General features: G+C 40.5%; 1 protein-coding gene across 1 annotated transcript; it reads left to right on the plus strand.

Annotated features, from left to right (window-relative positions):
• The first annotated feature begins 8,367 nt into the window (after nt 1-8,367).
• DUSP1 (dual specificity phosphatase 1) lies at nt 8,368-11,552 on the plus strand. Its single transcript, XM_063292394.1, has 4 exons — nt 8,368-9,044; nt 9,376-9,524; nt 9,712-9,931; nt 10,441-11,552. Exons 1-4 carry the CDS (start codon nt 8,675-8,677, stop codon nt 10,809-10,811), a joined length of 1,110 nt encoding a protein of 369 aa, XP_063148464.1. The 5' UTR covers nt 8,368-8,674; the 3' UTR covers nt 10,812-11,552.
• The last annotated feature ends 824 nt before the right edge of the window (nt 11,553-12,376 follow it).

Below are 12,376 nucleotides of genomic sequence, written 5' to 3' on the forward strand. Positions count from 1 at the left end.
ATTGCAGAAATTAGCAGTCCAATTTAAAATATCTAGTAAAGAGTAAAATGCAAGTGAAATACAATGCCAAAATAAGCATTAGCAAGGTAGAGGACAAAAAGAAAAAAAATAGTGTTTTAGAATGGAGGTTGGCAAGTTACACCCAGATATTCAGCAATGCAGAGATTCAGTAAAAATTCTGGCTCATTTTTTCCTTTCTCAGAAGAACCATCTTAACTTTTCTTTAGCAATTAAGAGTGCCAGCTACAAGATGCAAGCCTTTCTCCACAACTGAGCTGAAGTGCTACCCACCAACCCTGTAGGCAGACAGCAGTGCTGACATCTAAGTTGCTAATTGCATTGCTGGTTCCTACCTGAAATGATGAGAAAGCCTAACAGACTCATCTTGCCATTGTACAATGTCACAGTAAGGAGGAAAATGCTACTAGCATCTGGACAGCTAAGGGCAACTTCAGGCTGTCTCATAGGCTGGGGATGAATTGATGGAAACTTGAAAGGTCAGGGCAGAAAAAAGAGGCTGCCTGGACATGTTTGTGCTGTGGTTTGGGCCAAGAAGAGAATGACCCTCCTGCAGGCTAAGTCAGTGTTTCTCAACCTTGGTAGCTTTAAGATACTGTATGTGGACTTCAATTCCCAGAATTCCCCAGCCAGCATGCTGGCTGGAGAATTCTGGGAGTTGAAGTTCACATATGTTAAAGTTGCTAAGGTTGAGAAACACTGGGCCGAGTTTTTCACCTTTGGACTACCCTTTTCCTCAGTCAGAGAAAAAATTACATTTTAAAATCCAATATTCATTTTTAAGTCCAATATTGTCTATGCATTCACAATGTACTCATCCAAAAGGGGTCCTTTGTAACAGCGCCCAGCTGTTGTGATTTCAACATTGTTGTTCATAGCTTGACATGATGTGTGAGTCCAGCTACTGGGACTCATTCAACACATGAGGTTGTTGTTGTTTTAAAAAAGAAACATTTGTGTAATGCCTGAATCTCCTCTGAGTTTAGTGATTTTATTTGAGAAAGCAATTGTTGAGGGATTCTATTTCTCCCCTAAATTGCCTGGTGCTCTTTTCTTAATCATTTTGCTGAAATGGGGGTGGAATATGATTTTTTTAGTTCATAGCCTGTCATTAATTCTCTGTGTTATTATAGTAACAATGATATGAAATAAATAGACACAAATTGTGTTTGCCTGCCCATATTTATTTTTCAGAAAACAAAATCTGGATCAGCCACTCATCTAGACTTTTGGCACTAAAGCTTCTGAATGGAGACAGTTACAGAGCCAGTTAGAAAATACTCTTACTTTGCATGATAGGACTAAATTTGCCTGAAGTTTAAAAGTTTTGATGTGAGAAAATCAACTGAGGAAAATATATTGTAGAAACTGAAAGAGATATATTTTAGTCATCATGATTCATCAACAGACATATCTGTAACTGAAGTGTGCTTGAAGTTCAAAAATAAAATGTAAATACTAAAAATTAAAATTACTCACTGGAAATTTATGGTGTTTTTGATAAGATAAAATCTGGAAAGAAGCCATATAAACCTTGTTTTCATTTAGTGTAGTGTTTAAAGTATTTATAAATAGATATTCTTGTTTACTCTTTATAAGAGGAGAGATGAAAATGAAGAAAGACTCGAGAAGCTGAGAATGTTCTGGAACATTCCGGGAAAATGTGGAAGAAGAAAAAACAAGTTTGCACACTGGGTTGTTAATATGAAATAAAAGTAGAGGTGAAGACCTAATCTAATTGTCTGGATAAACTGCGTATTGAAAGGGCTCATAGGAGGGATTTGAACCTTCCACTGTCAGTTAGTCACTAATCAAGACCTCTGAGCTTGTGAAAAAACAAAGGCTTTTGATGTTTCCCATCAGAGGCTGGAAATGTTAATAAGCGTGTGTAGGCATTCCACATTATTGAATATAATAGTAGAAAATAGAGGGTCACGTAGGTTTCTTCACTGAAAAATGATTAATTGAATCCAAATTGCACAAACAGTCTGTAATGAATAAGCACATATATGGCAGCATTGTTAATCCCAGAGTAGGCAAGGTTGGCTCAGAAATGGTTCAAAAACATATTTATCTTTTGGGGGGGAAAAGTCATCCTTTCCACTTGTGTGTGTGTGTGGGGGGGTGCTCATGTACATGCATTGAAAAGACTTTTATTTCGTGCCATGGGTATAACATCTGCCACTTCAGTTGCATTTAGTTTGTATCCTGATCACCTGATGCTATTTCTTTCTCAATATTCTATTTTTTGCCAGGCTATTTTCATGATATGGGGCAGGAATGATGGTTCTTTCCCTGTGCTACCAAGTTATGTATGTTCCAGCCAATCTTGGTTGACCTTGAAAAGAACAAATAAGTTTCCAAGACTCTGGTAAGGGGTCCCCTGGTACAAAGTATTGCATAAAAGTAGAAATTCAGGTATTAAGACCTCTTTAAACTCTTCGTAAAATTCCCCTGACAATCCATCAGGGCCTGGAGATTTTCTGTTTTTAGTAGTTCTCAAGACTTCAGAAATTTCTGAAGTAGAGAAAGAAGATTCCATAAATTGTATGTCCTCTGGAGCTAGTTGTGGGAATGTTATTCTGTTTAAATATTGATTATTTTTTGTTAGTAATGGGTTATTTAAGGAATATTACATTTATCTTTGGTTTTAGTCACTGTTTGGGTATTGCTATCTTTAATTGCACTAATACTTTTTTTTCCTTAGCTCTTTTCAATTTATTTGCCAGAATTCCAGAATTTTTATTATCATATTTGTAATATCTTTGCTTAGCAATTTCAGAGGAGATTTTATCTGTCTCCCAATCAGCTAACTTTCTCCTTTTGTCTTCTAGCTGTTTATAAATACTGGCTGATCCAGTTCTGTTGTATTCTGCTAGTAGACTGTTAATTTCTAAATAAAGCTTACTTGCCATTTGTGATTATATATATATATATTTAAAATAATGCTCATCTGCTTTATGCATTCTCTTTTTAATACTGCCTTTATAGCATCCTACTTTATTCTTACATATTCTTCATTTATATTATATTCTTGAAAAAAAATCTCAAAGTTTGAGCTAATTGTTACTTTGCTACTTCATTGTGTAATAATATAGGATTAAAACACGAATTAGTAAAAATTTGGGGGAGGTAACTATCATTTCTAAACAAAGAATTGAATGTTCCCCAGAGTTAGGCTTACTACATTTATTTACAGGACTGAATCTCAAGCTTAAAAATAAGGAACGTATTATTTACTTAATTTTAGCAGCTAAAATAATAATTGCTGAATATTGGAAAACTCTAGATAACATATAATTGAGATATGGATTAATAAGGCCACTTCAATTGCTACATTAGAAAAAATTACAGACATAGATAAAATAATGAAACATCAAAGGCAGGAACCACAATTCTATCAAATTTGGATGGATTTTATAGTTTATCTTAATAGCAATCAACCTTCTACTGTACTGGTAATATTTTAGATATATGGTAAATATGTACGTGTATAATACCTGTGTCTTTACTTACTCTTTAGTAGACTTTTTGTGTTTTCTGTATCTTTTTTCTCTATGCATTATCAATCTATGTTATGTAGTTACCTGATCATGTTAATTATAGTTCAATTTAAAAAAACTTGATAAGCGTTAGATCCTACACGACCCAGATAGGAGATCACAGGGAAGTCCCTAGGCTATGGACTAGACCAGGAAGTGATATCTATCTCCTGCAAGAAGGGAATGGCAAACCACTTCCGTCCTGTTGCCTAGAAAACTATGTGAATGTGTCCATGAAGTCACCAGGAGTCAAAGTCTACTGGAGGAAGGCATTATGATGGTATTATGATGCTTGTCAGTGGGAGTGGTTAAAACCTGTTTTCCAACGTACTGTCCCCTTTGATCTTGAGATAAGGGAATTTTCCAGGCAGGAAGACCTAGGTCTTATTCGTTTATTATTTTAAATGCTTTTTAATGTTCACTGTACTGCTGAGCAACTGTAAATAGCAGACACAATATTTTACCAAATGTTTTTTAAAACAGCAGCGTTGTCTCTTAGTTCCTTTGTAACTGCAGTAATATACAGTGTCTTTTAGCTTGTTTCTGTGCTGTAAACACAAATAATAAAATGTGCCTAACCCTACAAATTCTGCCTATTTTTACCATATATGCAATATATACAACATCATGCACTGAGATGCACAACTGTTTTATAAGCCCAGTAGACAATGTCTTCTAATCAGTAGATGCACACAGAGCAGCAACTCAGCTGGAAAACTACACAGGCATTTTAGTGCCTAAAATACTGAAGGGACCCCAGGGTACCCTTTGTACTGAATCATGGCATTGGATTTGGATGAAAGGGCCATAATTCTGCTACGTGTTTCCATAGTACTACAGCGAAAGTCCTAAGAGACCTAGGGTAGCATGGTGGACATTTTTCAGCTTTCAGATTACATTCAGATTACAGGCAGTGTTTCTCAACCTTGGCAACTTTTAAGATGTGTGGACCTCATTTCCCAGAATTATCCAGGTAGCATGCCGGCTGGGGAATTCTAGGAGATGAAATCCACACATCTTAAACTCGCCAAGGTTGAGAGACACTCCCCTAAGGGAATGCTGGCAACCAGCCACTGAGGTGTCAGCAGCAAGAGAGAGAAAAGAAGAAAAAAGATGAGGGCATCCAACACAGTCTCTCAAGACACTTCCTCATGAGAAGGTACTGGTTTGAAAACAGCTCCACTCTTTTGGGATCTCAGTATTTGAGAACTGGACTGATTTATTTCTGGCTCAGCTGCAGTGTATTTGAAACTTCAGTAAAACTCCTCCTTTCCTTCCTCGCTAAAGCTCTGTGGACATTGTGGGCAGCCCGTTTTCCCATTTGCAGAAACTTTTGTCTCATTAGGCTTCATGATTTCTGAGCATCAGGTCTTTTAAGTGAAAGGTGGCTTGGTAGATTGTCACCTCCTTCTCATAAGAACTGCTATGATGGAATGGGAGTGGGGGGAATTATACAACACACAAGAGAAATTTAGAATTTTACAAAATAACTTCATGCAAATCTGCATGGGTTTGTCCCAGGTGTGTTGAATATGATTAAGCGAGAGACATTAGGAAATACCTGCTCCTTTAAAGGCTAGGAGGGATAGTGGATGGGCACAGGAATCATCCAAGGAAAGGTCAAGTCTTGTGCATAGCAGATAAGCTTTACAGGAGACAGTTATTAGATGATTCCCATCTTCTAAGACATTGTTTCTCAACCTCAGTAACTTTAAGATGTGTAGATTTCAACTCCCAGAATTCCTTAGCTACCATGCTCCCAGAATTCCTTAGCCAGCATGGGGAATTCTGGGAGTTGAAGTCAACATATTTTACAGTTGCTAAAGTTGAGAAACACTGTTCTAAGATATACAGTTGACTTTCCTGTTTAGAATGTCTCTTTCCTCTAATGGAAAACTATTGGTAGAAAGTTCTATCCCATTTGAATGGGCTACAGTCCCCATTATTCCCAGGCAGCATAGCCTAGCCAACATGAAATCTATTTGTTGCGGTCCATTTGTATTACATAAACCATCTAGTTATACTTGCATATGCTTTTTTGAAAGGAGGAATAATGCCCAGGAATCTTGCTCCCCAAGTCCGTCTTCTGAGAACCCAAGAAATCATAATCTCTCCATTCCAAATGCAGTTAGTTGTACTTAAATCTCGGTGATATAAGTAGACTGTAAATTAATTACAGCTAACCTAATTTCAATATACTGCATCTCCATTTGCACCTAACCACAGCATAAACGTGCCCTGGATTTTTTTTTCTGCTACATCTTCATGCAGTTGTCTTCATCTTATCCCTATCCCTAGTTAAGAGGCTTATGCTGTTCTTAACTATTCACTGTAAAAGTAATATTTCTGATCCTATCCAAGGGCAGTCTCAAGAACTTTAAAATCTGTCCCCCATTCCTTTGGGAAGAAAACAAGTGACTGGCAGTGATTGGGAACAGAGACTATAGAAGCAGAATAAGCACAGGCAATGGGGCAGCACATTTCACGTGAAAATAATATTTCTGCCACTCCATGATGGCTGCATAGCACTGTAACTCAGTAGTGGGGAGGCACAATTTTCTGTTTCAAGGCTTCAAAATAATAGTATATTATTTATAGTATTTTTCTCAAATAGCCTTTGAGAAAAAAACACAACCATTTTGATTTGAAGGTAAACCAGCAGACTCTGTCTGAGTAGAAAGGAGGGAGCAGGATATAATGAATGACCATCTTAAGTGTCAGACATGTTAGCTGGGATTTTGGAAGTGATCCTACATTTCCTCTCTCTTCAGATGGTTTGTTCCCTTTGGCATTTTCAGAAGCACTGAATGAATTGTTACATATTCATTCTAATACATATGCATGTTCCCCTAAGGGAACTGTTGAACTGTCAGGCCTGTTGAAATGGAACAGAAATGCTTTTATCTATTCAAAAATCATGCAAAATGTATTAATTTTTCCCCAAAGCATAAACAAATATGATTGCACCAAACATTTAATAAACATTTCAAATATGATTGCAACAAACATTTCAAATATGATTGCTTCTCAGAAAAAAATCTGCAAGATCAAACTCTAGTAAACTAATGTTTAAAAGTTATGCAGATGGATTAAATTAAAATACTTATAGTATTTAAATCACTGCTTGAATGTATAGATGTGGATAAAACAGATAGTTCCATACTGCCACAAACGGCTATATTTTAACTGTGTAATTGGTTTACATACGCACGTCTACCAGTTATTTTAGAAATCAGTTACTAGAGGATGCCTTTAAAAATGAATAGCGCTTTAATGTTGTAGTATCTCAGCTTATTAAGTGAACATATTTCTTAATCATTTGTCAACTGAAAAATAATTACTTGTACAACAGTCCAGTTGCTATCCACTTAGTGGAATGACCACTACCCTTAAAAAACAAACGGAACACATTAGTTGTTTAAAACATTGTTAAAATGTTGAGACTTTTATAAGCAGGTCCAAACCAGAATGTCCCATGACGCTTTCAGAAAACAGTCAGCTTTGAACTCTTGTGCACCTTTATGAGAACAAAAGTCCTTGTTGTGAAGTAGCTGTCTGAGCACACAGAACACATAATGAAGAGTGCCCCTGATTAATTTTAGAGGTCCCAGACTTAGGAAGGTAACTACCTTCCTGTACACCATCATTTTCACCTTTTCTTTCTTGACAACCTACAGCTTTATAGAATCAGCGTCTGTATTAATACTGTCATTTGATAATGTTAAGGCTTGGTCTTAAGGAACTGGTCTTAAGGATCTGATGCTTCTGTAGACAGTCATGTCAATATGTAACACAGCAGTATAATAACTATAAAATAAATTTCAAAGAGAATAAAGAGAATAAAGAGCCAGTTTCGTCTAGTGGTTAAGGCAACGGGCTAGAAACCAGGAGACTGTGAGTTCCAGTCCCACATAAGGCATGAAAGCTAGATGGGTGACCTTGGGCCAATCACTCTCTCTCAGCCCAGCTCACCTCACAGGGTTGCTGTTGTGGGGAAAATAGGAGGAGGAAGGAGTATTAGGTATGTTCGCTGCCTTGAGTTATTTGTAAAAATAATAAAGGTAGGATAAAAAATCTTTTTAAAAAATAGAATAAATTAGAGGAAGAGGGATGGGGGATAAAGAATGCTGAGGACGACAGCATGTGTTTTAGCAAGACATGTTTATTATTTATTCGATTTATATAGCCACCCATCTCCCGTTTTATATAGGCACCCAACTCCAGGCGGCTTACAATAAAAAAGATAAAATGTAGGTACCAAGCTTGTTTGCCACGGCTGGCTGATCCTTCGCTACTGTCAGAGGGTCCCTGAGTCTCACACTACGGTAACAGAGAGATTCCGGAGTTTGGCTCCTACAATTTCAACCCGCAGAGGGAAGCGGAGAGGCCGAGAGCAGATAAATGGAGGGAGCTAACGCCCCCCGCCGCCCCCCTTCCCATTCTACAGTATGAACGAACGGGGATTACATATCCGTGAGCGCACTCCCGCCTTTTGTTTGGTGTATGCCTTTGTTGTACACGCTGCGCCCTCTAAAAAGCACGGAAAGGTCAGGCGGCGGAGGGGCAAGGTCGCGGGCGAGCTTGCATCAGTCGGTTTCCTTCCCGGGGGAGGGAGGAGGGGTTTTGTGGACAGGCACTCGAAGTGACTTTGCTGTTCAGGCGGCTCAATGACGCGAGTTCTTCGGAGCTGGGAGTGGCTGCTGGTGACGTCTTCTGTGAAAGAGGGGGTCACGTGACAGGGCTCCATTCATTAAAAAAAAAAAAAAAAAAAGGAAGAAAGAAGCGCCTCACCATATAAAAGCCACACCGGTCGGCGGAGCGAGCAAACAGCAAGCAAGCTTAAGAGCAGCAACGATTCAACCGCAAAACGCGCCACCGACCTACCGGCGCGCGAGTCAGGCCAGCCAAGTCCGGATAAAAGGCTTCACCTCCCGCCTCAGATCCAGCCTCCTTGGGGGATACAGAAATTGCCCGGACGGGATAAATCTTCCGAGGCTGCTTGCCAAGAAACCTGTGTGAAAAGCGCCCAGCCAAGCGGAATAAAAAGGCGCAGAGGAGAGAGACGAAAGGAGAGGGGTCTTTGCCTTTCCGCGCTGTCCCCCCTGCCCCGAGCGATGGTCAACATGCAAGTGTGCGCCCTGGATTGCGAGACGCTGCGCGACCTGCTCCAAGACCGCGACTTACAATGCCTGGTCCTGGACTGCCGATCGTTTTTCGCCTTCAACTCCTCGCACGTCGGAGGCTCTTGCAACGTCCGCCTCAGCACCATCGTCCGGCGGAGGGCGAAGGGGGCCGTGGGCTTGGAGCACGTTCTTCCCAACGAAGAAACGCGCGCCCGCCTGCACAAGCGGCTCTTCCACGCCGTGGTGCTGCTGGATGAGCGCAGCCCTGATCTCGAGGCGCCCAAGCGAGATAGCACCCTCCTGCTGGCTCTTAACACCCTCTGCAGGGAAGCCAGGGACGCCCGCATCTGCTTTCTCAAGGGTGAGTTTTAGCTCCGGAGCGAGATCGCCTTCCCTGGGCTCCCCCGGGACTCGGCCCTCAGGTCTACGGAGCGGGGAACTGACACGAATGGGTCGCCGCGCTTGGAGTTAAAGGAAAGCAACACTGTAGTTTTCCGAAAGGAAGGGCTGATAGCTAGAAGAGACGGGCGCTTGATGACTTAGAGCAGCTCCCTCTTTGGGACCGCAGACTGGAGAGGGAGTACTCAGCCACCGCCACCCCCCTCCGGTCTTCTGAAACCTGCCCCCAGGAGCCCACTTTACCTCTCTGAATTTATTAACAATTCCGGTTTTCTCTTTTTATCTTCTTCCAGGAGGATACGAGGCATTCTCTTCCACCTGCCCAGAACTGTGCACAAAGCCCTCTGTCCCTAAAGGCCTCACTTTGCCGCTCAGCACCACCACCGCCCCCGGCAGTGCCGATTCAAACTGCAGCTCCTGTGGAACCCCTCTCTATGATCAGGTCAGTTGGCGTCAGAGGAGGCTGGGGGGCCCTGGAGGGGGGATGTCTTTTTTTTTTTTACATTGCCCCATGTAAAAGTCATTTCAATGTTGTATTTGGCATGGGCAGGTAGCAATGAGAACAATCATCCTGGAATAGTGGCAATCTTTACCCGGGGCTTAGTAGATCGTGTTCTTCTCTGTTTCAGGGCGGTCCGGTGGAAATCCTACCTTTCCTGTATTTAGGCAGTGCCTATCATGCTTCCAGAAAAGACATGCTGGATACTTTGGGGATCACCGCTTTGATCAACGTCTCTGCAAACTGCCCGAACCATTTTGAAGGGCATTATCAGTACAAAAGCATCCCTGTGGAGGACAACCATAAAGCTGACATCAGTTGCTGGTTTAATGAAGCAATTGACTTCATAGGTAAATGTTTTTTTCTTTCTGCAGCTTTCCCATTGGATTCCAAATTTATAATATCCTGGGCACCAGTCTTTCGGGAGCCGCCTTTGAGTTTGAGATCCAGATAGCTAGGGGGGATCAAGATAGCACCAGTTAAAATACATCTGTAGCTATGCTGATGCTTGAGTTTCCTTGGAGAATAGTTCAGTACAGGCCAAGAACATCTAAGGCTTTATGCACGATGTCATTGAATTCAGTGATGTGGGTGTTGTAAAGAGTAGCTAGTAACCTGGTCCGATCTCATGGTGACAGTATTTCCAAGGTTAGCCTTTTCAGCAAGAATTAAGTGGCCAGTTAGAATAAATTACTTGCATGTTCAGACAAAGCATCCATAACCTATCATTGCTGTCTTCCTTTGTGCCTCAGTCTCGCTTCCCAGCTGAATATTGAGATGCTAGGAAAGATTCTCCCTTCAGGCAAAAGCATCTTGGAAGAGAAATGCGCTAAGCTTTATGTTTTACTTATTTTTCCAGACTCCATAAAAAATGATGGCGGACGAGTGTTTGTTCACTGCCAAGCTGGTATCTCCCGCTCTGCAACGATTTGCCTTGCCTACCTTATGAGGACCAACCGAGTCAAACTAGATGAAGCTTTTGAGTTTGTGAAACAGAGAAGAAGCATCATCTCCCCTAACTTTAGCTTCATGGGCCAGCTGTTGCAGTTTGAGTCCCAGGTCCTTGCTCCAAATTGCTCAGCAGAGGCAGGAAGCCCTGCTATGTCTGCACTGGACAGAGGAACATCCACTACAACCGTCTTTAACTTCCCTGTTTCCATCCCTGTCCATTCTTCTTCCAATGCACTAAGCTACCTTCAGAGCCCCATCACCACGTCTCCAAGCTGTTGAAAGGCAGGTGCTAGTGGACTCTGCACAAAGACTTGATATCTTGTTGTTCCCTGAAAAGTGCAATAACTTTAGGAGGAGATCTATTCATTTATATGGGTCTCCTCTCATTACATCTACAAAGCAATACAGAATCACCAGCAGTGATCAACATTTCTGACTCCAGAAAGCGAGGTTCTTTCTGATAGATGATCTTAACAGAGGCATTTTTGACCAATGTTTGGATGCTTACAAAGGAGACAAAGCACAAAGGACTTTGCTTTCTACTCCTGAAAAATTCCCATTACTGTTTTGTTCCCCTTGCTGTTCCAGTAGCAGATCCGACAGTATTTGCATTCTCTGGGTATGCTCAGTTGCAGAATGCTGTCCCCTTGTACAAGAAGATCTTTGTATTTATTTATTTTTATAGTGTAATTGCAATGTGTGTTCCGTCTTCAAGTCTGAAGTTTCATTTTCTTTTCTTTTCTTTTTTTAAAGAAAGAAAGAAAGAAACAAAATACCTCAGGTGGTTTTTTTTTGGTACTGTAATCCCATAAATACATCTTAAAACTGTTTCCAAAGCACTGACATGGAAAGCACAAAGGAGTGTTGTGGAGGTTTTTTTGGTTGCTAGTGGTTGTATGCTTGCTGATTTTATTTATGATGTGAAATAATATATTTTCTTCTTATAAAAGAAGACAGGTTTTGTAATAATTATGTTTTTTTATACAAACCAAATAAATTATGACATTTCTATTGAAAAAAGTAATTCCTTTAAAGTCTTTTCCCCCCTTTCTTTCTTGATAATGGCAAGATCAGAAAATAGACATTTCCAGTTTGTTAGCTGACGGACTCTTGTCAAGTGCCCCTTCCCGCAATCATGATAGGACCCTGGAAATCTGTGTTGCCCCTAAAAACACTGTTCTGCATTACCATTCAGCAAAGGAGAGAAATAGGATCTCTTTTCTTGCATTCAGCAAAGGAAAGAAAAAGACATAATTAGTTTTCTATGGCCGTGGATGTCAGCCAGATGATTAGTGTTGTCAGATCTGACTGTTTGGATCATCCAAATGAGTGGGAGGAAAAGAGATCCAGTACCACAGTTAAGATGACCTACACTATTAGCATGGCCAATGTTAATCATATGAAAATGTCTATGACTATTTGATGAAAAACATTCCATTCCTTCGACTACAGTCCCAATCATCTTTCAGCTATCTAAGCAGAGATGGAAGGTGGAAGTTAGCAGTCTGTGTGTATCCCTGGCTTGATGGCTACCATTTCTAATAAGCAACTTTGCTGACCACCAGAGAGAAATTATTAGGAAAGTGCCAAAATGCAATTTCCATGTTGAATCCTTTTAAAGACTGGGCCATATTATATAAACTTCCTTTTTTTCTCTTCTACGGAAGTTGCAGTTCTCTGAAAAGGAGGAAAAAGGGGCAAAGGCCTGTCTTGAGTATTGGGCCATGGAAATAGATGTGGGCAAAACAATTCATTAAACGTACTTTTAAAAAACCATACTTGAAGCAACCCACTTTTATTTTGAAGAAAAATTGTGTGAGGTTTTTTTCTCCCTAAGAGCTTAG

The sequence above is a fragment of the Candoia aspera genome, chromosome 2 (genome assembly GCF_035149785.1).
Source record: "Candoia aspera isolate rCanAsp1 chromosome 2, rCanAsp1.hap2, whole genome shotgun sequence".
Classification (NCBI taxonomy): domain Eukaryota; kingdom Metazoa; phylum Chordata; class Lepidosauria; order Squamata; family Boidae; genus Candoia; species Candoia aspera.